The sequence below is a fragment of the Scophthalmus maximus genome, chromosome 22, assembly GCF_022379125.1.
Source record: "Scophthalmus maximus strain ysfricsl-2021 chromosome 22, ASM2237912v1, whole genome shotgun sequence".
Classification (NCBI taxonomy): Eukaryota; Metazoa; Chordata; class Actinopteri; order Pleuronectiformes; family Scophthalmidae; genus Scophthalmus; species Scophthalmus maximus.
The window spans coordinates 6,456,805-6,480,068 of record NC_061536.1 but is presented as its reverse complement, the minus strand read 5'-3'; the positions used below and the strand labels follow the sequence as shown (position 1 = coordinate 6,480,068).

General features: G+C 40.9%; 3 protein-coding genes and 1 long non-coding RNA gene across 7 annotated transcripts; 3 read left to right on the top strand and 1 right to left on the bottom strand.

Moving 5' to 3' along the window:
* The first annotated feature begins 3 nt into the window (after positions 1-3).
* On the top strand, positions 4-4,737 carry vps28 (VPS28 subunit of ESCRT-I). The gene is made up of 10 exons (XM_035620670.2): positions 4-82; positions 1,098-1,160; positions 1,257-1,285; positions 1,509-1,546; positions 1,658-1,747; positions 1,831-1,936; positions 2,031-2,132; positions 2,492-2,545; positions 2,629-2,720; positions 3,557-4,737. Exons 2-10 carry the CDS (start codon positions 1,121-1,123, stop codon positions 3,675-3,677), a joined length of 672 nt encoding a protein of 223 aa, XP_035476563.1. The 5' UTR covers positions 4-82; positions 1,098-1,120; the 3' UTR covers positions 3,678-4,737.
* Positions 4,738-5,281: 544 nt separating this feature from the next.
* Positions 5,282-12,452, top strand: mapk15 (mitogen-activated protein kinase 15). 2 transcript variants are annotated; one of them, XM_047329996.1, is made up of 15 exons: positions 5,283-5,753; positions 5,872-6,040; positions 7,161-7,259; positions 7,493-7,522; positions 7,986-8,076; positions 8,523-8,653; positions 8,985-9,148; positions 9,279-9,418; positions 9,503-9,560; positions 10,095-10,232; positions 10,418-10,523; positions 10,671-10,989; positions 11,392-11,522; positions 11,714-11,866; positions 12,041-12,452. In XM_047329996.1, exons 4-15 carry the CDS (start codon positions 7,511-7,513, stop codon positions 12,233-12,235), a joined length of 1,638 nt encoding a protein of 545 aa, XP_047185952.1. In that variant the 5' UTR covers positions 5,283-5,753; positions 5,872-6,040; positions 7,161-7,259; positions 7,493-7,510; the 3' UTR covers positions 12,236-12,452. The 2 variants fall into 2 exon arrangements, with proteins under 2 accessions (XP_035475893.2, XP_047185952.1); XM_035620000.2 differs by lacking the exon at positions 5,872-6,040 and having other exon boundaries at positions 5,282-5,753.
* A 416-nt stretch (positions 12,453-12,868) lies between these two features.
* On the bottom strand, positions 12,869-15,119 carry LOC118291661. The gene is made up of 2 exons (XR_004786730.2): positions 14,924-15,119; positions 12,869-13,477 (listed from the first exon to the last, which is right to left on the bottom strand). It is a non-coding gene; the product is annotated as an uncharacterized LOC118291661 (long non-coding RNA).
* grinaa (glutamate receptor, ionotropic, N-methyl D-aspartate-associated protein 1a (glutamate binding)) lies at positions 13,144-22,998 on the top strand. 3 transcript variants are annotated; one of them, XM_035620001.2, is made up of 7 exons: positions 13,144-13,461; positions 18,207-18,546; positions 19,005-19,120; positions 19,252-19,452; positions 19,596-19,724; positions 20,020-20,163; positions 20,721-22,998. In XM_035620001.2, exons 2-7 carry the CDS (start codon positions 18,243-18,245, stop codon positions 20,868-20,870), a joined length of 1,044 nt encoding a protein of 347 aa, XP_035475894.2. In that variant the 5' UTR covers positions 13,144-13,461; positions 18,207-18,242; the 3' UTR covers positions 20,871-22,998. The 3 variants fall into 3 exon arrangements, with proteins under 3 accessions (XP_035475894.2, XP_047185953.1, XP_047185954.1); XM_047329997.1 differs by lacking the exon at positions 13,144-13,461 and adding an exon at positions 14,061-14,161; XM_047329998.1 differs by lacking the exon at positions 13,144-13,461 and adding an exon at positions 17,937-18,085.
* Positions 22,999-23,264: the final 266 nt, after the last annotated feature.

Sequence of the window (23,264 nt, the reverse complement as noted above, 5' to 3'; positions counted from 1 at the left end):
TGATGGACACCTAATATTGACGTCTGCGGGTCCTCGCAGGAGGGTGTGTTTACACCATACGTCACAGCAGTTTGTCGACAGGGTGAGTAAAGTGTCTTTTAATTTCACTTCTGATATTGAAATAACGTTGAAATGTTGAGGGCGTGCCGCCTCTTACCACGGTAACGTTCACTGTTACAGAGTCTAGTGTTTACGAATAACTGACTGTGAGGACCAGCTATGATAAATCATAAAGGAAATGGCTACGAGTTAGCTTCGATTGCTAACTTCAGCCTAGCTAGTTCGACAAAACAGGACACCTGAGGACTGGTGATCTTCGAGATATTCGTCTAAACCTCAGCGGGACGGCTCCTTTCGGTGATCTCCAGTGCTTCGTGTTTACTCTGAACCGATGTTTAGCTGCTGTAAGCAGCCTGTAACATCCCTGTGGTGTTCACTAGTTCAGTCGCCCCTAAAACTGATCTATTGAATTTTAGAAAATAGGAAAATATGCCTATCTACCTTCACATTGCTTGTTTTTGTCCGACATACTGTCCAAAACAGGGCATATCCTCTCAAATATCAAGCGGCAAATGAGGAATATTTGGATTTCTTTGTGTCAGAAAGAAGAATCCATAATACCAAGAACACAGAAGTTGAAGAAGTTGCAATAAGACGTCTTCAGTCTAATATTGTTCTCCTTTATAAGATATAAGGAGAACAAAGAACAATGTTAGACTGAAGACGTCTTAATGAGTTATTGACTGAAAAGAGATAATAATAATAATAATAATCCATAAAAATGTCTTTGATTCATTATGACATCCCTGGAGTACTATTTGTTTGTTGTTACTCTGCCATTCAGTAATAAGAGCAGCTGACACAGTACTAGTTTGAGAGAAGCACCCCTAGAAATCAGAAACAGTCCACGCTAAGATTTTTTTTTTATAACTGGACATGATAAGAGACAACCGTGAACATTTTTTTGTCTTTAAATGTGGGAGTGTTGGCTGTTCCAGATGAAGAAATGTTTTGCAGTTCAGTTTGATCTCGCCGGTGTTTTTTGTCACAATTATTAATCAGTTACGAGATGAATGACGACATAAATCTTTTTACAGACAAATTCAGATACATCAGCATCATGTTCCACGGGATTCCAGTTACAGGAGGTGTGGGAGGAGGTAAGACATTCAAATAAATGTAATATCGACAAGACATCATCCTCAGTCTCAACAGTAATTGTCACTACAAATGTGCAATTATTTTTTCCCCCTCAGCTCCGGCCAATAAACCTGAGTTATATGAGGTAAATGCTAGAACTTTTTTATGCTTTAATTTAGGTAAGGTGGCAAACATCATTTGTAATCTTAGTAAGCATTGATGAAATGCATTAATAACAATTGCATACCATTTAATGTCTACAAGAAATGCTGCCTTAAACTGAGCAAAATCTAGGGATAAATTAAAAATATGTAATCATTATCTTGTTAGCCCGAGAAAGACTTTCACCACAAATCATGTCTTTTCAGGAAGTGAAGTTATACAAAAATGCAAGGGAACGAGAGAAGTAAGTTTGGAATACATTTCCAGTTACCAGCCTAATTTGAACATACTAAAATACAACGGTTCATAATGTTGCTAGTTTTGCAACACTTCATTATTACCCTTGTTCCTAAAGGTATGATAACATGGCAGAGTTGTTTGCTGTTGTCAAGACCCTGCAGGCCCTGGAGAAGGCTTACATCAAAGACTGCGTCACACCGAATGAGTAATTTATACTTAAGTTTACAAAATACCACCTGTAACTTTGATATTGTGTCTTTATTAATGTGGGGTATTTGTCTGTTTTAGGTACACTGCTTCCTGTTCCAGACTCTTGGTTCAGTATAAGGCTGCGTTCAAACAGGTGCAGGGCTCTGACGTGGGCTCCATCGACGACTTCTGCAGGAAGTACAGAGTAAGTTCTGAGTTGGAGTGCAGATCGTTTTTGACCCATTTGCCCAATATTATTATATATATTTTAGTAAGGATCTTGTCCTTTTGTCCCTTAGCTCGACTGCCCACTAGCCATGGAAAGGATTAAGGAGGATCGGCCAATCACCATCAAGGATGACAAGGGCAACCTAAACCGCTGCATTGCAGATATTGTTTCTGTGAGTCCTCTCTTCCCTCTATCATATTAAACAGTTTATTCAATCTGAAGTCTTATTTTGGATGCGTGCCAGAATAAGAATTGTTGCAGTCATGTCTTTAGTTTAATGATTTATTGTGTTGTTGAAGTGGTTCATCCTCTGGTCAGCCGCCAGCTGTGACCGACGCCAACTTCTCATAAAATCAGACAAACTAATCCAATCAGTGGACGGAGAGTGTGATACTACCAAAGTCTGTCTGCCCTGTTTGTGTCGCTGACAGTTATAAATATTTTTTTTCTTGTTGCTGTCTGTGTAAGTTGGAAATATGTTGAGTATTGTCACATTGTGTTTCACTTTCTCTCATGTTTTCTTACCTTCAGCTCTTCATCACTGTGATGGACAAGCTGAGACTGGAGATCAGGGCCATGGATGAGGTAAAGGGAGAAGTGCAAAATATTGGCAGTCTCTGCTGGTTATTTAAGTTGATTCCTGACACTTTTTTATTCCTTTGGTCCAGATCCAGCCAGACCTGAGGGAGCTGATGGAAACCATGAACAGAATGAGCAACATGCCTCCAGACTCGGAGGCTAAGGACAAAGTCAGCCTCTGGTCAGTTACAATGTGCCACCCAGTGTTTGTGTTGTAAAGCATAATGCTAGTTCAGTGCAGAGTGCTATGCTACTGTATGTCACTTATAGTCACAGTGAAACACACACACACACACACACACACACACTCTCAGGTGTGAATGATTCAACAGAGGGTTGTTAATAAAGTGTTCAGTATAACACATCAGATTAAACATTACTAAACTGCTACCTTTGCGCCTCATGATAGGAAATTGAGTGGGCAAAACATAAGACCACTGCTAACCGCAACCTTAATTGTAAACATGTATTTCAATTAATATCTGTCGGACAGTGCTAGTCATAACTGAACTTTATTAACTTTTGCAAGGTAGAATTTATGCCTAAGCTGTTTTGATTAGATTTTACAAGTAAGTGTGTGAAGTTACTTTAGTTGTCTGAGTTCACCTTTGACCTCTGTAAATACCTTGTTGAGAGCAGGGTTTTGGAGCTCAACATGACAACTCGCGTTAAAGCAACACGCCAAAAAACAGGCTCTTCTCTGCTCACTGCTCTTCTCTGCTCACTGCTTTGTACCTGAAGGACTTAAAATGTCTACATTTTTAAGTGTGTTGGAGCACATCATTTACTTGGCCATGCAAACTTTGCACTCTACTGTGTTAAGTATGTTGTTATCATCATAACTTCCCCTTGAAAATCATTAATGAAAAGCATTGTAACTTAACCATTGAGCTACTTCTTGCGTTGGCTGAAATGGCTGCATTGACACTGCACCTCGGCCTCTCCATGATAAGTCATGTATTTTAAACATAAGCTATGTTTTGTCTTGACTATCATGTGTTGATCTCTTCTAATCAGGTTGACAACCCTAAGCAGCATGTCGGCCTCAGATGAACTGGATGATAATCAAGTGCGCCAGATGCTGTTTGACCTGGAGGCAGCCTACAATGCCTTCAACCGCTTCCTCCACTCCTCCTAATAAAGCATCGCTCCATCATAGATCCACGTGTCTGAAACTCTGACTTTAAAACCTGCTAAGTTAAAAGAAACACTCTACTTTCTCCTTATTGTTGGTAGGGAGATAATTTATGTCTGGGGACAGGTTTTCTCTCTCTTGCTTCCGCATTTTTTTCCTTTCTGTCTTAACATTTGTTCCCTATGTCCTTATTTATGTTGTGATTATCCCAAACTCCACCGCCACCACTGTTTGTGGTACAAAGTACTGCCTGCAGCCTCGCCCACTGGGCTCTGCCTGTGCTTTGAGATGCTCCATCGGCCTGTTTTCTAGCCAAACGTGTCTGATAAATCCTTTAACACTGGCCGTCTGACTGATTTTGACAAAACAGTTTAATTCTAACTTTGTACTGTAATTTAAAAAAAGGTATAATTTTATACTTGGGTTTTGCAGAGCACCAACACAGAAGCATGAATCAATTATATTGGGCAAATTCTGAACATGAAGAAAAGGTTGCAACAGCCAAAGCCTTTGTATTATTGGAAAGATGAATATATATATTTTTCTTTTTGGTACCCGAAATGTACCCACTATCTACCACCTGGGGATATTTCTTTGTTCTGTGTACCATGATTGTTTTCTATTACACAAGTTTTTACTGTAGATTTCTTCAATAGTTTGTCAATAGAGTAATAAAAAGCCGACGGGTAACAACTCATCTGCTTTGTCAGTTAACTGATAAAATAGAGATTAAATAATTGTTGGAGCTCTAAAAATTATTAGACTACACTTCAAATTAATCATTGTATTGATACTACAGTGGATGGAAATTTTTTAAGTTTATTTGTCTTCAGTTTGTCTCCTGTTAACATGCTGAATCCATATTTCCATCAGAAGTGAGGGTTTGGCCACATTGAGTTGGCAAAAGAGAGGTGGACACACCCCCTCCTTATTTTGCTTACTGAATATGTTACCACCCTCAAACATCATTAGGGAGAACATATTTATCAAGATAAACCATTGTAAATAATAGTTTTGATTTGTAACATCCTTTTAGAAATAAATTTGAAAATTCTACCTCCAAGTTTTTGTCAATTTGTTTTTTTCTTGTATTCAAAAATTCATATTTAGAATGTAGAAAAGGGGAAAGTTCGGTTTCTGCACTGTTTATTGATTTCAACATACTTTAACTGTACATAAATGCAGAAATTTGGGGTTTGCCAGTTTGCCACCCACTACTACCACCTTGTACATTTCGTATGTACCCTGTTGCATTTAAAAGTACATTTTGACAAAGGACCCCAAGATGTTATATATAACATGGATAACACAGGACCCATCTTAATAATGGCATATTTACCATAATATTTGTTACTTTTTTTATTTGCCCTTCTTTTCTTTTCTTTTTTTACATCCTTTGCTTGTTGTCTCATGTAAATTATTAACTATAACTGCTACAAACAAATGTTCAAGGAAATACTGCAAGGGGAGAAGCCAGGAGAGCGTTCCCTGCCTCTGGCCACTGGCAGTCCTCCAGGAACTCACCTTCGTACCTCCCACCTGTGTCTGTGCTGCGGCTCCTTTAAGAAGCAGGCGGCGGCCTATTCGTTACCAAGACGACAAAAAAGTGACAAAACTCCTCGGCTCGTGTGTTTGCAGCAGCAGCAGCAGCAGCAGAGTGGGAGTATCCAAACTTGGAGCAAGGTTTGACGCTCACCTGGACATTTCACTAACAATTCCTCACCGCCCAGTGTTGAAATTACTGCAACTAAACAGAAGTGGGGGGGAAAACAACGAACTTGCTGCTTCCGGACCGACGATGATTTGACCGACGACAGGGTCGCTCTGTGGACATAAGACAAGCCATTGGATTGGATGCTGCAGTTCTGACTGGACTGACATCCGGCATCAATTACTTCATTCAAAGACTATCGATCTCTTTCAGCGGTATTTTCAAAGAGCATGGTGGGGATTTGTGCATGAGCAGAAGAAGTCGGAGCTGTCGGGAAAATGAGTAAAAAATATGAATCAACGAACGTGTCTGAGGTGGAGGGACACATTTCTCAGAAGTATGAAATCAAGAGGAGACTTGGAAAGGGGGTGAGTGAGTTTCTTTATTCTTAATGTAATGGACATTGAATCCAATGAATAACTCTCCAACATAAATCCCAGCACATTTACAGAAGTTTGTTGCCAAACAGTTTCACTTTCTCTTCAGGCTTCCACTGCAGGCTCATCACAGGTGTTTTGCACAACCCGAGTTTCGATTCGGCCTTGTCTGCCTGTGCATTTATTGTTTACCACATCTTCAGGCCCCCTCTGCACTGTAGCCTTAAAAGAATTCCTGAAATTCTCCTGACTTAAGGTCCTCAGTGAATACCGCTGTGGTAAGCGAGGGGTTTATTTACTTTGGCAGGACAAACCTTTTCTTTCCAGATCAGCTGATGTGTGAGGACACTTGTTGTTCCCTTTGGAGTCCGACCCCTTTTGTTTTCCCTCTCTCCACTGGCACAGTTGCCACAGGAATTAAAAAAACAGCCTGCTTTCTTTCCATCGACTGTCCACAGAGACTCAGAAATTGCGGCCCTGCTTTAAATTGGCAGGTGGTAACTGCCACATACACGGGTCACATAGGCCGACCAGGAATACCTGAGGGCTATTGTGACTCACGTTGCACAGCTGTTCAACCTGTTTACAGTTGAGGTGGTAGCATCCTGTGCAGCGATGCTTCAGGAACCTTGACTTAACAAAGCAGCTGCTACAGTAAATGGCTTTAGGAAGACACTTCACTTGAACAAACCTAAATTGTTCTGACCACTGTTTTGTTTTCAACCAATTCATGTCACCTGGGTTTCACACTGGCAGTCACCACTGCTGTCTAAATCTGATCCACTCCTCTAGTCATTACAATAACAGTATACACGGATGCCTCGTGTCATGCTTGACTTCACCGACTAGATCAGCAGCCTCCCTTCACCATAGTCACAGCTGGGGACACACAGGTCGCGTCCTTTACTTTTTGTTTTTTCAGGAAAATGGTGATCAGAATTGCAGTTTATGTTTATAATTTTAAGTCTTCCATAGTTGCTTCTTTAACAGGCGAATATCAATATTTTTTCAGGCTAACAGTCCTTACAACGTCTCTCTTAGATAGGAGCATATAGGGAAACTCCAGGGAATTGTTTTTAAAATTAATCTAAAAAGATATGTTACAGTTAAATGGAATTAATTAATCATGGTATACAGTAGAATTTTTGATCTCTAAACAATTATCTGTGTATGGAGGTGCTGCTCAGATGCATTACCTCAGTATTTCTACATCCTGGCTACCGCCCTCCTCACAGTGTTTCGCCATCTTAGTTTGCCCCATCAATTATTTTTGTTTTATTACCCTTTTTTAAATCCTACTGTAAGCGCTAAACTCTGTACAGAATATAAGCCCTCTCCTGCGAGGTGAAGAAGTGACCCGATGTAATGTTAACCAGTTTTTTTTTGTATCTGTCTCAGGCCTATGGCATCGTATGGAAGGCGGTTGACAGACAGACCGGGGAAATCGTGGCTGTGAAAAAGATTTTTGATGCCTTCAGGAACAGGACCGATGCCCAGGTGTGTGTGCTGTCTGAATCTGATGATGATCTATAATTGACCAAAAAAGCCCTGTAACCTGTTAGCTTTGATCATATATACTGTCTAGCCACCTTGGATCACATGACCTGCCCCAATAGAAAGACAAGTTAATGATTCAATGGAACAGGATGATTTTGTCTGCCTAGTTTATTTCTGCTTGGGGAAATTTGTGAGCTTCATAAACTGACTATCATTTTCCTTTGGTTTTGCAGCGGACATTCAGAGAAATCATGCTCCTTCAGGTAACCATCAAAATTATATTTGAGTTAAATGAAAAGGCAAATAATTGCCAGACTATCTTTTTCTCACTGCCTTTCTTAATGTTTGCATACCCCTCCTTAATAACTAAATTGTGTTTTGAGTCAGCTTTAGTTTTATAATTATCCGTATTTCAAACTTGGTTTGCAAGCAGGGTTAAGCTTACTGTAATTAATTCCCTTGTGTTACATATTCCAGTTTCACTCTTTATCTGCTGACCTACATACATGTGACCTTAACCGTACTCAGCTGCTGTCATCTTCCAGTGAAATTCCGGCGTTGTAGTCATGGGCTTTGCAGTGACCCGAATGTAACCTCTGTTGAACCCCTCCCCTGTTGGAAGGAGGGTTGTTTAATACCTGCAAGTTATTACAGGTCAAACAGAAACCACAGTGCTACTTTGAGTTTGTTGTTTTCTGTCCCTAAAACTCTTTATTCATCATGCAGGAGTTTGGAGATCATCCCAATATCGTCAAACTTTTAAATGTCATCCGGGCACAAAATGACAAAGACATTTACCTCATTTTTGAATATATGGGTGAGTACTTGCCGATACACAGAGCTGCTCACCTGTGACACACAAACATCGCTTGAACAAATAAGCCAGCATTCACGGTGAAGGCTGCAGTGGTTCTTCACAGTTTGACTTGGCTCTGAAAAAGACTGAGGTGTGTGTGTGTGTGTGTGTGTGCCTGCGTGTGTGTAACTTTTTAGTCTTCTGCTTCCTTTGGCTGCCTGCTCTGTCTTACTGCTGAGTCCACATATTGGCCTCCCCCCTCTCTGCAGTGTAATCCATGAGTGTACACCAGTATCACAGCACAGGCCTCCACTGTTTGTTTCGCTCTAACATTTTGTTCTCAGGATACTTCTTGGTTGAAATCATTGAGTGTCTGATTACTGAGGAGGATTTACTGTCCAATCATTGGTTGATTATTAATGTGGCAGCTTCATAATCCACAGAATTTCCTCTCTGCTTTGATCCAGATTCTGACCTGCATGCAGTGATTAAGAAAGGCACCCTACTGAAGGACATCCATAAACGTTACGTGATGTACCAGCTCTTCAAAGCCATCAAATACCTGCATTCAGGAAACGTTATCCACCGAGACCAAAAGGTTTGATGGACATGTAGGAACTTGAAAATAAAACACTTATTCTGAATATACATAACAAAATGTAAGCTATAATACTGTGTATTGCATGTACATGTCTACAGTAGATATGCTGACTTGGCTGCCCAACATGTCCCTTCTCCCTGGAAACTAGATTTTCAGCCCTTTTTCTCTTATTGTTTTCTATCCTTGTATAATTTCTGTTTTCATACCGTAGTCAGGCCGGGTACTGCACTCTGCAATATCTGTTGGAAATGACCTATGAATGAATAAGTTAAAATCAAACTGTTATTGTCCTCATGAAGAATGTTTCTCTTGTCTGCGTTTCCTACAGCCATCCAACGTGCTGCTGGACACTGACTGTGTAGTCAAGCTGTGTGATTTCGGCTTAGCCCGATCTCTCAACCAGATCCAAGAGGACAGCGGGAATCCTGCACTGACAGAGTACGTGGCGACGCGGTGGTACAGAGCTCCTGAGATCCTGCTGGGGTCCACAAGGTATCAGCTGTACTGAGCAACAGTTGTCAGTAACCACATCTTCTGCTTCTTTCTCCACACGCTAATTTGAAAAAATGACTCGGCTGTTTTGAGTGTACCAGACTGTAAAAGTAGTACATCCTGTCCAAAGGTACACTAAAGGTGTAGACATGTGGAGCCTTGGCTGCATCCTGGGAGAGATGCTGCTGGGTAAAGCCGTGTTCCCTGGGACCTCCACCATCAACCAAATAGAGAAGATCATGAGTGCCATACCGCACCCGAGCCCAGAAGGTGACTCACATTTAAATTCGTTCAAAATTCTCAACGCTCACTACTTTTACTTTGGATTAATTTAAAAACATTTTAAATTTTCAGATATTCTCGCAATCAAGTCTGAATATGGATCCTCTGTCATTCAGAGAATGTTACTTAAGTAAGAAAGTATTTTCTTGTATTGTTATTTATATTGTGGAAACCTAACTTATACAGGACATGGTATATGGTCATGTAAATCTGCTAATCTAAATACAACACACATGTAACATTTCACTCAGTCAGATGACATGGATTACTTTGTTTAAATGTGAATGCAGAGTGTAAACACTCCAGGCTTGACCTCTTTCTGTCAGTCCTGGCGCAAGGGGGGAGTTTAAGGTGTGACAATGACACTTTTCCCCCTGGGAAGGAAGACAGGATCAGTGATTATTGCAGAGAGGAAATGACGCAGCAGTGACATTTGATGTTTGTTGTAAAATAGCTATTTAAGTCAGTAGAGTCAAAACATCTACCTAGAATTGCTTGCAAAAGTTTGTAAACTGCAAATATCTATCTGTACCTTTGAAAAGGAAGTTTTGTTAATCAACTTTATTTTGCACCTTCTAGTGGAATAAGAGAAAACCCAAATTGGGCCTCATATTTCCTTTCAAACCTGTTGATTCTCAAATCTCACCCATCCTTTCTTTGTCAGACCACAGGTGCCTCTAGAGGATCTTCTCCAGCCATCTATGCCTCCTGATGCTCTGGACCTACTGAGGGGTTTGCTAGTTTTCAACCCAGACAAGCGGCTGACTGCTGAGCAAGCCCTCCAACACCCATATGTAGCCAGGTACGAAGGAGCATGCACTCAGACTGATTCCTGGACATGTAAACGTGGTCAAGTGTTCTAGAATTAAAGAGATGGCTTTTTTTCTCTCTCTTCTCTTTTTGTATACTTGAGCAGTTATAATCAATATTCAGATTCTGTTCGATATGTGCTTTTATTCATCGATACCTGTTTCTTTTGGCCTGGAGGTTCCATAATCCAGCAAAGGAGCCATCGTTTTACTATGATGTAGTGCTGCCAGTGGAGGACGATGTCCAATTATCTGTGGTTCAGTACCGCAACAAACTTTATGAGGTGCGTGAATGAGTCCAAAATGTTCAGGAAGCAACATCCAACAGAAATATTTCACGAGGTTTACTGCAATAAAATGAAACTGTCAGTAGTTATTGTTGAAACTGATCTGATCACACTGATTTCACTTTTCCTCTCCTTTACCTGCAGATGATACTGGAGAGGAGAACTAACCAGGGGATGCTAAGACTGATCCACCCGAAGGATAGAGACTGTGTCAGTAGCGGGGAGAAGCCCAGTGTGAATGTTAAAGTGGAGAAAGGCCCAGTGGAAGTGAATGGTGACGGTGATGTTGAGGGGGAACCACAAGATGAAAAGACTGATGAGAAAAACCACGTCCCTTCACATGTATCTGTAACCAAACCTGGGCCGGTGAACGCGTCCACCCTGCCTGCTGTGGAGAAGACGAGTCCATTAGCGAGCCCTGGTTTGGGAAAACCCACATATAATCCCATCACACACGCCCCAAGTATGTCTGAGTGTATATGTGCAACGTTCACACGGGGCTTAGTGTCACACTTCAGTACTTTTTGGATTTTGACAGTAATGAAAATCAAAAACTGAAAGTTCTGAAGACTCATTCAGTTTTTTTAAATATTTTCAATCTCGTTTACTTATGCTTTTATCAGGTAGTTTCTCATTTAGATTGATTTTTTTTTAACCTAGCCCCTGTTAAATGAACACTTGGTATATAAGGTTATATTTCTCAAAGTAAGGTACTAAAAAATGATTATCTGGTATGATTGCCGAAACAATAACCATGAAATAATACACCGTCCTGCTTTCACTCCTTCACAATGAAATCTAACCAATGCAGCTGCATTCATGTCACGTAAATCTGCTATTACAAACTCTTCTACTCTTCATTCAGACAATTTTGTTCGGAGCACGGCTGGTCTTCCCCTTTACTACCACTCCACTGCAGCCAGTAGGAAACTTTTGGGACAGACCAGTAATGGAAATGTAACAACATCACCAACAGAGGGCACTAATGCTAATACAGTAGGTATCTCAGTTCTCTCACTATTCAGTTTTGCTTTATTTTTGCTGTGATGTAATCTTGTTTTATCACATTTTAACACCCTTTTTTAAAATTTATTTTTGATCACTTGCGTCCTTCTCCATCCAGGCTCTTTTTGTGGCTCGCTTTGATTCATAATCTGTCTTTTGCTCCCTCTCCGTACTTTCATTAGTCCATGGACCAGATTCTCCAGCGTGGTCGCTCAGCCCCCGTGGCACATAACCGTTCCTTCTCCTTGACCATTAACCAAACGCACAACAACCCACTAGTGCGCAAGGATGAGCCCCCTTTGTCCTCAGGGCTATGTGTCACATCTGCACGCCTGGTCAGTTCACTACACCTCAGGACATAGAAAATATAACTCAATGTCAGGATGCAGTTTCAGCTATTTACAAACACGATGAAATATTGATTGATTTTAGATCTTTACCAAGCTATACATGTAATGGCTGTCATCACATGTCTCACTTTCTTTTTAAATTATTTTATTCTCATGCAGAACGAGCGATTCAACCCCCAGGTTCGTGAGACTCGTCCCCCACCCCGCTTCAGCAAGAAAGTATTCCAGAGTAACTGTAACGTGGCAGCTGCCGGTGACCCTCGGGCCAAGCTCGGCAGTTATTCCCAGGCCTATGGTACTATCAATAAGACTGAACTGGACAATCTGCTTCGAAGTCGTCCGTGCAACAAGTAACTGCTGTCGCGTCAGTGGATACGTCAAGTGTCTAAACACAAAGCAGAATTTGTCTTGTGATAGGGTGATAGGCGCATGGTCAACTGAAATAAATCTTGTTAAGAGAAACTGTTAGGGCTATTAGGTCAACCGCATTTTGTGTACTGTGTAAAATGTGCCTATGGAGACATGGATTTCCCTTCTCTGTCTGAGACAGTGAATAAATATTTGTACAATCCACTGTGACTTCATATTACATTAATCAAACTACCAACTACCCCAGACTTTCAGGAGCCACTAATTTTCATTTTGTGTCAGTTGGTTCATGATAATTTCATTGATACAAATTAATATGCAACTGTCTGACTAAGCAGTCAGCTCTGAATCACATCATTTAAAAAGACAGAAAACAACTTGTGCGTATACATTCTTATATAAACTTGTTTGAAGTTCAAGCCATTTCACTCAAAATCCTACTTCAACAAAAAGTACAAATGTTCTATACTGATGCAACAGTGTGTAAGCGGTTTCATACTATTGTGCTTGGTCAAAGTGGAACTATATTATATTCTTCAGAGGCAGTTCAGTAAATGTGAGGGGACTTGGGAGATGAATATTGTGTTAGGAAAGAAGAAAATACAAAGTTATGCGGTATTAGTTTTTCAAAAAATGTCTCTTGAATCTTGGCTTTTCACAAGGGATACTGAATTAATTTTTTCGCCCTCAAACACTTAATTACTAAATTAAAAGCAACGGAGAAGTGTAGAGGCGAAATCTTTTGTGCAACAAGATTGTCTTATGGAGAAATCAAGTAACAGTATATGGCACTAGGGTACATGAACCTCACGCCTTTGAATCAAAGCGAGTGTGTATGTGACAGTGACAGTCATGTCTTTGATAATAGACCACATGACTGTCACTGTCATCATTCAGCCTGGTCTAACCGAATTCTTTCTCTTGCTGTAATTCTTACTGCAAAGCCACTGAATACAGACATTTAACTTGCACTGTAGCCTCTCGTGTCCCCACGTTAGAAGAAGCACCGCGTCACCACCTCCTCAGCGAATTGTGTCACGTAACAAGCCGGAGCTTCCCCCCGCGTCACGTGACCGTCCGAGCAGTGTGGCATCGTCGGCCGCTCCATCGTCTCTGTCGGCCGCAGTTGCTCAGTGCAGATCCGCCGGAGGAGGAGGAGGAGGAGACACACGGTCTATGTCGGCAGCCGCTCTCCCGTCAACACGTTAAAGGTGAGTGGCGCTGTAGCTGAGAGAGAGACAGGGAGAGAGAGTGGTCGCTATGTGTGTGCGTTGTTGGTGGAAAGTGTTGTGATCGCTATTCATTTCAATATGCTAGTGGTGCGGGCTAACGAGTTAGCACCTGCCTGTCGCCAGTTGTCACTTTACGCGGTGGTAAAAATACAAAATAATAATAATAATAATAAAGATGAACAGATAAAAACTACGGATTGAATGAATAGAAGTGCACATATTTGGACGGGGCCAGTGATGAAGTGAATGAGTTTGGCGCTGAGAGGAGCTAGCAGCTGGGTAAACGTGGGGGCGCGGCGTGTGGTCACCGTCCGTCCCCGGAATAATAATAATAATAATAATAATAACAACTCTGGGTGAAGACATCATGGCGAGCGAAGCTTGGTATTGTTTGGGTATCCATCGCCTGGTCGATGCAGTTTGATCCGCATCGTGCCGTTTCTCCTGGTTGCTCGGCGGGTAACGTTTGTGTCTTTCATGTAACAAGATGATCGCGGTGTCGCATTTATCTGCGCCGGTGAGGCCTAGACGTGCGACGGGGGCGCCCCCTGCAGGCAGATCGGGGGAACTCAGGCGGCCAGTTGTTAATACTCGGTTCAACTTTCTGTTTTGGTTTCCCGTCAGTCGCGAGACAGAAATGTAACTGCTGACATTCTCCTTGATCGAGATCATCAACAAGGTCCTTTTTGATTGTAATTTATGATATATTATACATATTAGAGCTGCAACAGTTGATCGATTAGTAATCGACTACTGAATGAATCGCCGACTAGTTTGATAATTGATTAATCCTTTAAAGGATTTTTTTATGAAAACTTCTCTGATTTCAGCTTCGTAAATGTGAATATTTTCTGGTTTCTTGCTCCTCTATGACAGTAATGACAGTAAACTAAATATATTAGGTGTGTGGAAAAAACATAACATCAGTTGGGGTTTAGGAAACACGATAATGAAAATAATTGTTAGTTGCATATACATGCATATATATATATATATATATATATATATATATATATATATATATATATATATATGCACCATTGCTTAAAAATGGCCATTGGTTCAGGTCCAGAGATATTAAAGGGATGGTTACAATGACACAAATGTCTCTGGTCTTTCCCTAATGGTTGAAACATTACTATTATTATTATTATTATTATTAACGACATTTAATTATCAATCAGCATATTGTCCAAATAGAGCCACCTTGTTAAGACAAGAAACAGTTTGGCAGCCTCTAGGCTTTTAAGCTTTTGTCATAATATTAGTACCATGTCCTATTTTCTATGTTTGCGGGTGTTGTGGCTGTCTTGGTGTGTGGACATCGCCATGAATAATCCACACATTTTATAAATATACACTTTTCTCTTTTGCTAAATCCCCTATTCTCCTTATTAACTCTTCCATACATTTACTTTTATAGACAGGTGTCTTTACTTACCCACTGGATTCCTCATGTTAAGTGAAACTAAATGAATATACCCCAGCATGACTTGTATTATCTCAGACAAACAGCCACTATGTTGCTCCCGAACAGCTGGAATCCAGATCATATTGGTTTGTTCTCCTCATGATATACTTTTAAAAGTGCAGGATTCCCGAATATTCGCCGCCGTCGTTGCTGTAGCCATCCTGCCAACTGCTTACACATTGTAAGGATCACTCGATTTATGCTCTAAGCTAGCGATCAAAGAGATTTGTCAGAGTATAGTCGTCATGTGGGAGGGGCAAGGGGCCTTTCTGCTTACAGTTTGTAAACCTCCAAACATAAAACACAGTCATTGTAAGAAAAATACACAAAATAACAAGTACTAGCACAAACAAAAAATTCAGCAGTATTTTGTCGTACTCTGCAAACCTGCACACAAAGTGCAGCCATCTGTCTCAAGGTGAGGTTTGACACAGCCAGAGCAGCTGCTGACATGGTGTGGCATGATGACAATATCTAGCCAGATCGCTGCATGGGCTGGTGGACCGGCTGACAGCCACACAGTGGAGCGTTTAGGCTGTGTGGTGGTCCAATGTCATAAAAGGACTTGTGATGTCACTGTGATGCTTCACGGAGTTTGATTAAATCTCTGCTGGTTGTGTGGTTGGTTGGTTAAGTGTGTGTGAAACAGCCTTGTGAAACCTTTTTCCCCACTGGTTGCAAAACCTTGTCGCTCTTGACCATCGCTCGTCATGTGACAGTGAAACCGCATTTTATTTTTTATGTTATTACACAGATTTTTTCGGAGAAAAAAAATTGTCATCAGTGGGTTTTTAATACATCCTCAATCAAAGATCACAACTTCTCACTTTTAATTTTTTTTGGCACCACATATTGTAACACGAGGACCCCCGTGTAGGCCCCACGGCATTGTGGGGCTGTTCTGTTTTGTCACCGGATCCTGGTGTCGCTCAGGCATGCACATAGCATGTTGTACATGGGTTTATCGAGGTATTGTGCAGAGCCCAATTGTGTTAACGTTGCTCTCTGGCTAGCCCACTGAATTCCTCCCTTTAACCTAAATTCCTCTAGCTATCAGCAGAAGCCAGAGATAGTGGCACAGTCTGTGTCTACGGAGTCGGGGCTTCTCTCCTAAGAGGATTTAAATGTCCCACGTAATACTTGTACGGCTGTACAGTCTCACCACTTCTCAGACATGGAAGTGAAAATATTGTGGTCATTGATACGACCCTGTGAACTCGAGAAATGAAAGGTTGTGTATTACATGCAGGACTGTAGGGCTAAAATGAGTAATCAACATAAAAATAATCCTACTACTATTTTGATAATTGTTTAATTTCTTTTTGGGAAAACTCCAAATATGTAATGCACTTCAAACATCGAAAACTTTCTTTTCTTAGACTTTTCTAATCATTACCTCAATATCATTGTGACTTGCATAATCATAATTTTTATATGTGATTTCAGCCCTGTCGTCCCCAGGCCCTAACGTGGATCGCAAATTCTTTCAAGTCCTGATTAACTATCCTAAATGCTTTACATGGACATTGGACAGGGAGTGGATCACATGTGTTGACTGTGTGTGTGTCACATTTATTGGTTAAGGGCTCTTGGGTAACTCAGTTACATCACTGGCTTTCTTCAGTTTTCAGAAGTCTTATATGACACAAGCAAAACAAAAAAACTCGCAGGACTGTCTGCAGTGCAAACAGTGAGTAGACAGATTTTTCCAGTAATTCAGCAAAAAACTGCTGCACTGTGTCCACTGAATACCCCCGCTTACACAGCCACTGTTGTCCAGAAAGCAGGGAGGGATTTGGCTCCTCGAATAATTGTCGTAATCTGTTATGATCTTAATGGAGACCGTCGGTATGAAGTAGAGCCAGAGCTCGCCATGTTTGTCTGCTTTCTCTCCCAGCGCTCTTATAGCGATGGACAGTCGGCGATCATGAGGACACATGCATGAATCTGGACATTTGTTGCATAATGCTCACCGTTAATTCAGTGTGGGAGGGGAGGGATTGTAAAAGTATGACAAAGGGTAAAGGTGATTATTTGTGATCTGCTGCTTGTGGGGGCGCTGTGTGAAAGAAACGTCATAAGAACTGATTGTCTCTGCATGTTAGCAGGAGTTCAAATAGCACAGGCCTTTGCAGCACAGTAGTGCTGGTCCAATGCCCACTCCAGCTCTTTTTTTAAAAGTCAGCAATCAGGGGAATGGCGTTTGGCTCCCTTCATGCTCAGCTAAGGTTTCCCACTGGGGGCCAGAGGCCTTTATATGAAACCTGCCTAGCATTCACTTGCAGAGAGATTTCTGTTTTCTTGTATGTAGCTGTTGTGTTTTGTGATTGTATGCAGCCTCATTGATTTTACAGACTGCGATGAAAATTTTCACAGAAACCTGTTGACCAGGGTTGTGGTGGGGCCTACTACTCTGCAGTATTGGCCAGTGTGTCAGGTCTCTTCCTGAAGCAAAGCAGATCAATAATACATTTGGTTACCAAGGCACCACCTGCGTCCATGGTAACCCCGTCCCCGCTGGTTCTCCTCCTCCTCTATTCTCTCTCACCATCCATTCTAGCACCACCTTCTCTGCCGGCTAAGTGTATCTGTGGGGCTGACAGTTTTATGTCGGTGTGAATGTGGTTGCTTGTGTTGACAAAGTCGTTTCAGAACAACAGTTTCAATGAAACTCTGGGGGACACATTACAGGGTTGGTTCATTTGCTGCTGCCTAAACTGAAGTCCTGAAATGTTTCTGAACTTTTCCCGAGGGGCTGTATGTGAGAAAACACAAATGCCCGCTAATGTTGCTCCGGACATCTTCTGTAACTTTTCCTGCCAGCCCCCATTTAACATTTCTGGAAAATGTCAGATAGAGCCCATGTGAGAATACTACCCAGGCACCACCCCTCGCCTGAATGTTCCAGAAATATGTTAATGATTGATAATGAAACCTTAATAGAACCAGACACATTTATTTCACTTCCTCAGTCGGTAAGGTTTTGTCATACGGACCTGGATTAGCCTTAACAGTCCAATACTGTAAATCTCTAGCCTGTGGACTTCCCTCTTACCTAAGATCACCTGCTGCTGTCCTCTGTTTTCCAGTGAAATGCAACAGGATGAATGTTAAGTCATAACATCTTTTCAGGTATAGCCTTAGATTAGGTTAAGATTTTTTTATGTGTATCACATATTCATAAGTTTGTTCACCATGTGATAAAGAAGCAGGAACATTGACAGATATAATACGAAATGTCTTCTTTTCTCAGATTGTTTCCACATCGACGTAAACCTTGCCCAACACCATGTCCCATGACAAGAGTGGATACCCAGGTTTGGATGAAACCAACCCACTTCATAACAACGTCTATGGACCCCCTCAGTCGGGTTTCGGGATGCCCCCTCCTAACTACAGCCAGGCCACAGGGGGACCTTACGCACCAGCATCTGGCTATGGGCAGCCAGGCTTCGCCCAGGCAGGCCCGGGTTTTGCCCCCGGTCCCTACCCTCAGATGCCCTACCCACAGATGCCCTACCCACAGGGACCCTACCCTCAGGGGCCTTATCAGCAAGGGCCCCCCCAGCCAGGCTTTCCTGGAGACCCCACTGGTGAGGTTTAAACTAAAGGTTTCAGGCACTGATGAGTAGACTTTTACCTTTCAGTTTACCTTTCTTTCTGCTATTTGATACTTGAATGTCATGTAAGCGACAAAGTGTTTCATGGACAAATATTGGGGCTGTGCTCTTCGCTCCATTAGGATGTCTCAGTTTTCCATCTGAAAGCTCCTAATTTGTCAATTATCAATCAATTTGCACATTTTGCACAAATGAATGTTAATGCTAGAAGAGCTTTGTGGGCACACATTTTTTCTAGGTCAACAAGAATACACATTGCTGGCTCCACTTTAGATCAGATTTCACACAGATGAATGGGCAATCAATGAGATGATCAATACCACACAGTGTGCTCAAAACACCATAGACATTCATCCAATTGTTAAGCCTAGTTTTTTGCCAGTTGATTGTTTTCTGTTTTGTTTACCTCTAATTTCCATACTGTTCACCAGTACCTGCTGGCAGCCCTGGTTATCACGGCGATGGGCCTCCATCTTACTACGACAATGAGGAGTTCAACAACTCTGGCTTTGAAGATAAGACCATCCGACAAGCCTTCATCCGAAAAGTAGGTTGTTTTACCATATTGATTAGATAAAATGGGTCTGATATAAAAATAAACATGTCATAATGTCAAAAATACCAACAAAATTTATTTCTTCCATCTGTCAAAATTGCCCATTTTCTCTTTCCCACCAGGTGTTCATGGTGCTCACAGTGCAGCTGATGGTGACCTTTTCATTTGTTGCCATCTTCACCTTTGTCGATGAGGCAAAGACATTTGTGCGACACAATCCATGGACATACTACGTGTCCTACGCAGTCTTCTTTGTGTCACTAATCGTCCTCAGTTGCTGTGGAGAATTCCGCCGCAAGCATCCCTGGAACTTGATTGCACTGGTAAGAACTTGCCCAAACAGGAAGAACTGCTCCTGATCGATTATACCCTGGCCCAAAAATGCGTAGTTTGAAATGATCACCTGAATACAAAACCTTTTAAATTGTACCATGAGTCACGTGTTCGTGTTTCCTTTGTCTTGCAGTCCGTCCTGACCCTGAGCCTCTCCTACATGGTGGGCATGATTGCCAGCTTCTACGACACAGAGACGGTCATCATGGCTGTGGGCATCACCGCAGTGGTCTGTTTCACTGTGGTCCTGTTCTCACTACAGGTCAGTACGCAGCTGCTGGAATTGATGTATTTAAATGTCTACATGGACACAAACAAACACTGAAGACACACTCTTACATTAAAATTGAACCTGCTTGTTACATTGGTTTAAATAGAAATACAAATATGAAATATATAAACTGATAGTTTTGATTGTCAGGAATTATCAATGCTAAGGATTTTGAAAATTTTAAGGTCATCTCTTGTCTTATCATAGCTCATATTTTCCTATATATTGGTTTCCTTAGTCTTTTCTGAGTCTCTTTTTTTTCTTCTTCTGTTGTTCTTTCCTGCAGAGCAAGTATGACTTCACCTCCTGTCGCGGGGTGCTGTTCGTGTGCCTGATCGTGCTGTTGCTCTTCTCCATCCTCTGCATCTTCATCCGCCACAGGATCCTGCATATCGTCTATGCCTCACTGGGGGCTCTGCTCTTCACATGCGTAAGTTTCACACTCATACAAAAAAAGGGCAGATAATTTCATAAAACATGCAACTTGTAAATTGATTTCTAGTAAGGTAACAGTAGTCTTTGCTTTTCCACCTTCCAGCGAAATTAATTCTTCTCAATTAGAGATAATTACATATACAGACTGTTGGAAGAGTAAAGCTGATTCATGCTTAGCAAAAGGAAAGTGGCACACACTGGCATATGAACATGCTAATTAGCAAATTATTTAATTATAATTTCCAGTGAAAGTATTTTTCAACTACGTCCTCAGTTTTGCACATTCACCGGACACTGTCCAGTCATATTCTAGGTTTTGAGCTAGTTTTGTTACACTTATGCAGAGCTCATTGAAAATGCTGATACAATTGTGTCTGGATGACTTAGTATAAAAGTTTGAAGTGTTATCATCATTTATAGTTAATAGAAGTGAGATAGCACTATTAAGAACAGAATTCCCTCTGATGAAGAAAGGAAGAGAAGGTCTGATGAGATGCAGTTAATGTATAAATCTTTTGAAATCACTAATGGCATCCTCCTCCATCTGTGCAGTTTTTGGCTGTGGACACTCAGCTTCTCCTGGGCAACAAGAAACTTTCCCTGAGTCCAGAGGAGTACATTTTTGCTGCCCTTAACCTCTACACCGACATCATCAACATCTTCCTCTACATCCTGGCTATTGTGGGGCGCTCCCGTGATTGAGGCTGTACAAGCTGGAGGAAAAATGGCAGGGAGACAGAGAATACCTCCCATTATTGTGAAATGTCACTAACATGCCCTTTTATCTTCGACTCCTTTTATATTTTTCCCCATTTGACTCTTCATTCTCCTCATACACGCACTTTTTTTTTCAAAGGTAGTCAAATGCTGTGGAGGAGATGCAGCGGGCCATAAAAGGCAGCTGAGAGGGACTCTTATTTATTAAAGAAAAACTTAGCCATTAATGACAGAATGCACTGATCTGTCTTTTCCTCAAGTTAGGCCACTCTGCTTGCATTAACTGTCCTCTGCTTCTACTAACACCGACCACTAACACTAACCACACCCAAATCCCCCATCAGTTTGGCATGGCACATGCATTATCCTGATAGTGCTCTAGCTTTCAGGCTAGCTGCGGAGATTAAACGGGAGAAGAGCAGGGAACGCATTGGTCATGCTTGTACTGATGCAAAACAGTTTTCCCCGGAGGAGGGGAAATTAGTGCTAGACATCCCCCTCCCTCAATCTGTTTGTTTCCCTAAACATATCTCTCCTTTTCCAAACTGCTGCTGTAAAGTTACTGCATGGCAACATTGGAAACACAGCTAAAGGTGTGTTACGATTCTTTAGAACAACCAGAGGAATAATAATAATAATAAATTTAATTTATAGAGCACTTTCATTGCTAAAATCAATCTCAAAGTGGACTACTAATAACCTCTAGCTTGCTTGTCACGGCTGTATATAGTTAAGTGTATTGAAGAATATGATACCACTCCCCACCAAAGGCATTGTGGGGTGAATATATGGATGTGCTGCTTTTTTGGGAAAAACTTTGATGTCAGAGCTTTGCTGGACCCATCATGGTAACTCAAATCTTTCAATGGCATGAGACTGAAGATCGGTGTTGGATGTTTATGACAAACATGAACCTAAATTAATATTGATGAACTAAATGTCATGTAATCTTTTCAAATCGAAGGAAACGTTCATGTTAGTGATTCTAAAGCTGAGATGTTTCATTTTCCTTTCTTTTTTCTTTTTTTTTACTGTTCTCCCAAATTCCCCTTTTGTCTGGTCATCAATGTGAAGTGACATTTTAGTGTTGTATTTCATTTTTTTCCTTACAACTAATGTGAAATAAAGTATTGGAGTTTCCGATCACTTTTATACTGGGCTAATTCAGATTTCAGAACTTAAAATATGAGGATGATTTAAGGAATGGTGGTTATAACTTTACTATTTTTTAAGCTTTGATGTAGATTGCTGGGTTGCTCTGAAGTTGTTAAAGGCTGGTGTTGAAGAAAACAAACTCGAGGTGAAGTTCGCAAAGACTATATTCCTTAAATTTATTGTGGACCATAACATACTGGTTGCATAACATACAAAAAGCAGCAGGCAAAAATACTCATACACAACTTGAATGATATATTTAATGTGAAGATTTTTTTAATTGTGTAACCTCTGTTTTTGATTTTTCACATCTTGCATGACTTTTCCCCCATTTGCATGTGCTGATGATGCACACTGTACAGGTAATCCAGAGACACTGTTGTTTCCTGTCACTGACACTAACTTTTAATCTTGTGTTGGTACCGAACTAACGTGTATGTGTATATAAAACTCCTTAGTGGTTTGATGTGTATAGATTAAGTAAGTTTGGGGATTTGAAGGTCTGTTGACATTGTATATTTGCATTAAATCAAAGTAGGACCACACTCAGCAATTTTTAATTGTTACAATTTATTTCATACATTGTTGTCAGTTTATCGGTCACACCGAGCTGAGACTAATCTGGTCAAATACAACAATCCTGCACTAAATCACACCTACGTGAAGGTCACAATGTTTTCTTTGCTACTAAGTTGTATTGCATTATGTTGACAGGTGTTTATCATTTTGTCAACCCAATGATGTAAGGATAAATAACTCACTCCTGTCTGTATATCATACATCAACCGCAAACTACAGCCTCCAAATAGATCAGACAGTTGAGTAAACACCTCTGTAACACAATTTCAACAAAACTGAACATTATAATCTTAATTAAAGGAGGATTTATGCGGGACGTTTGTATTAGACTGCATTAGTTTGAGCTGGGTGTTCCTAATAAACTGACAACAGATCTTAATGTTCTTCTGTATTTTTTCTCACTCTTAAATATCGACCTGAAAATCACCTGGGTACTTAACACAAAGCAATTTTTTACATTTCAAATAATTCAATGGCACTAAAATATAATAACCAAAACATAAATTAACACCATTGCCCCTAAGTTTCCAGCTGTGAAATATGAATTGCTTAGTCCATTATCCACTGTTTAGAACACAATGCAAGAGATAATTTATTGATAAAAAATCTGCTGGCAACAGAAAATCCATTACACTGTTAAACTCT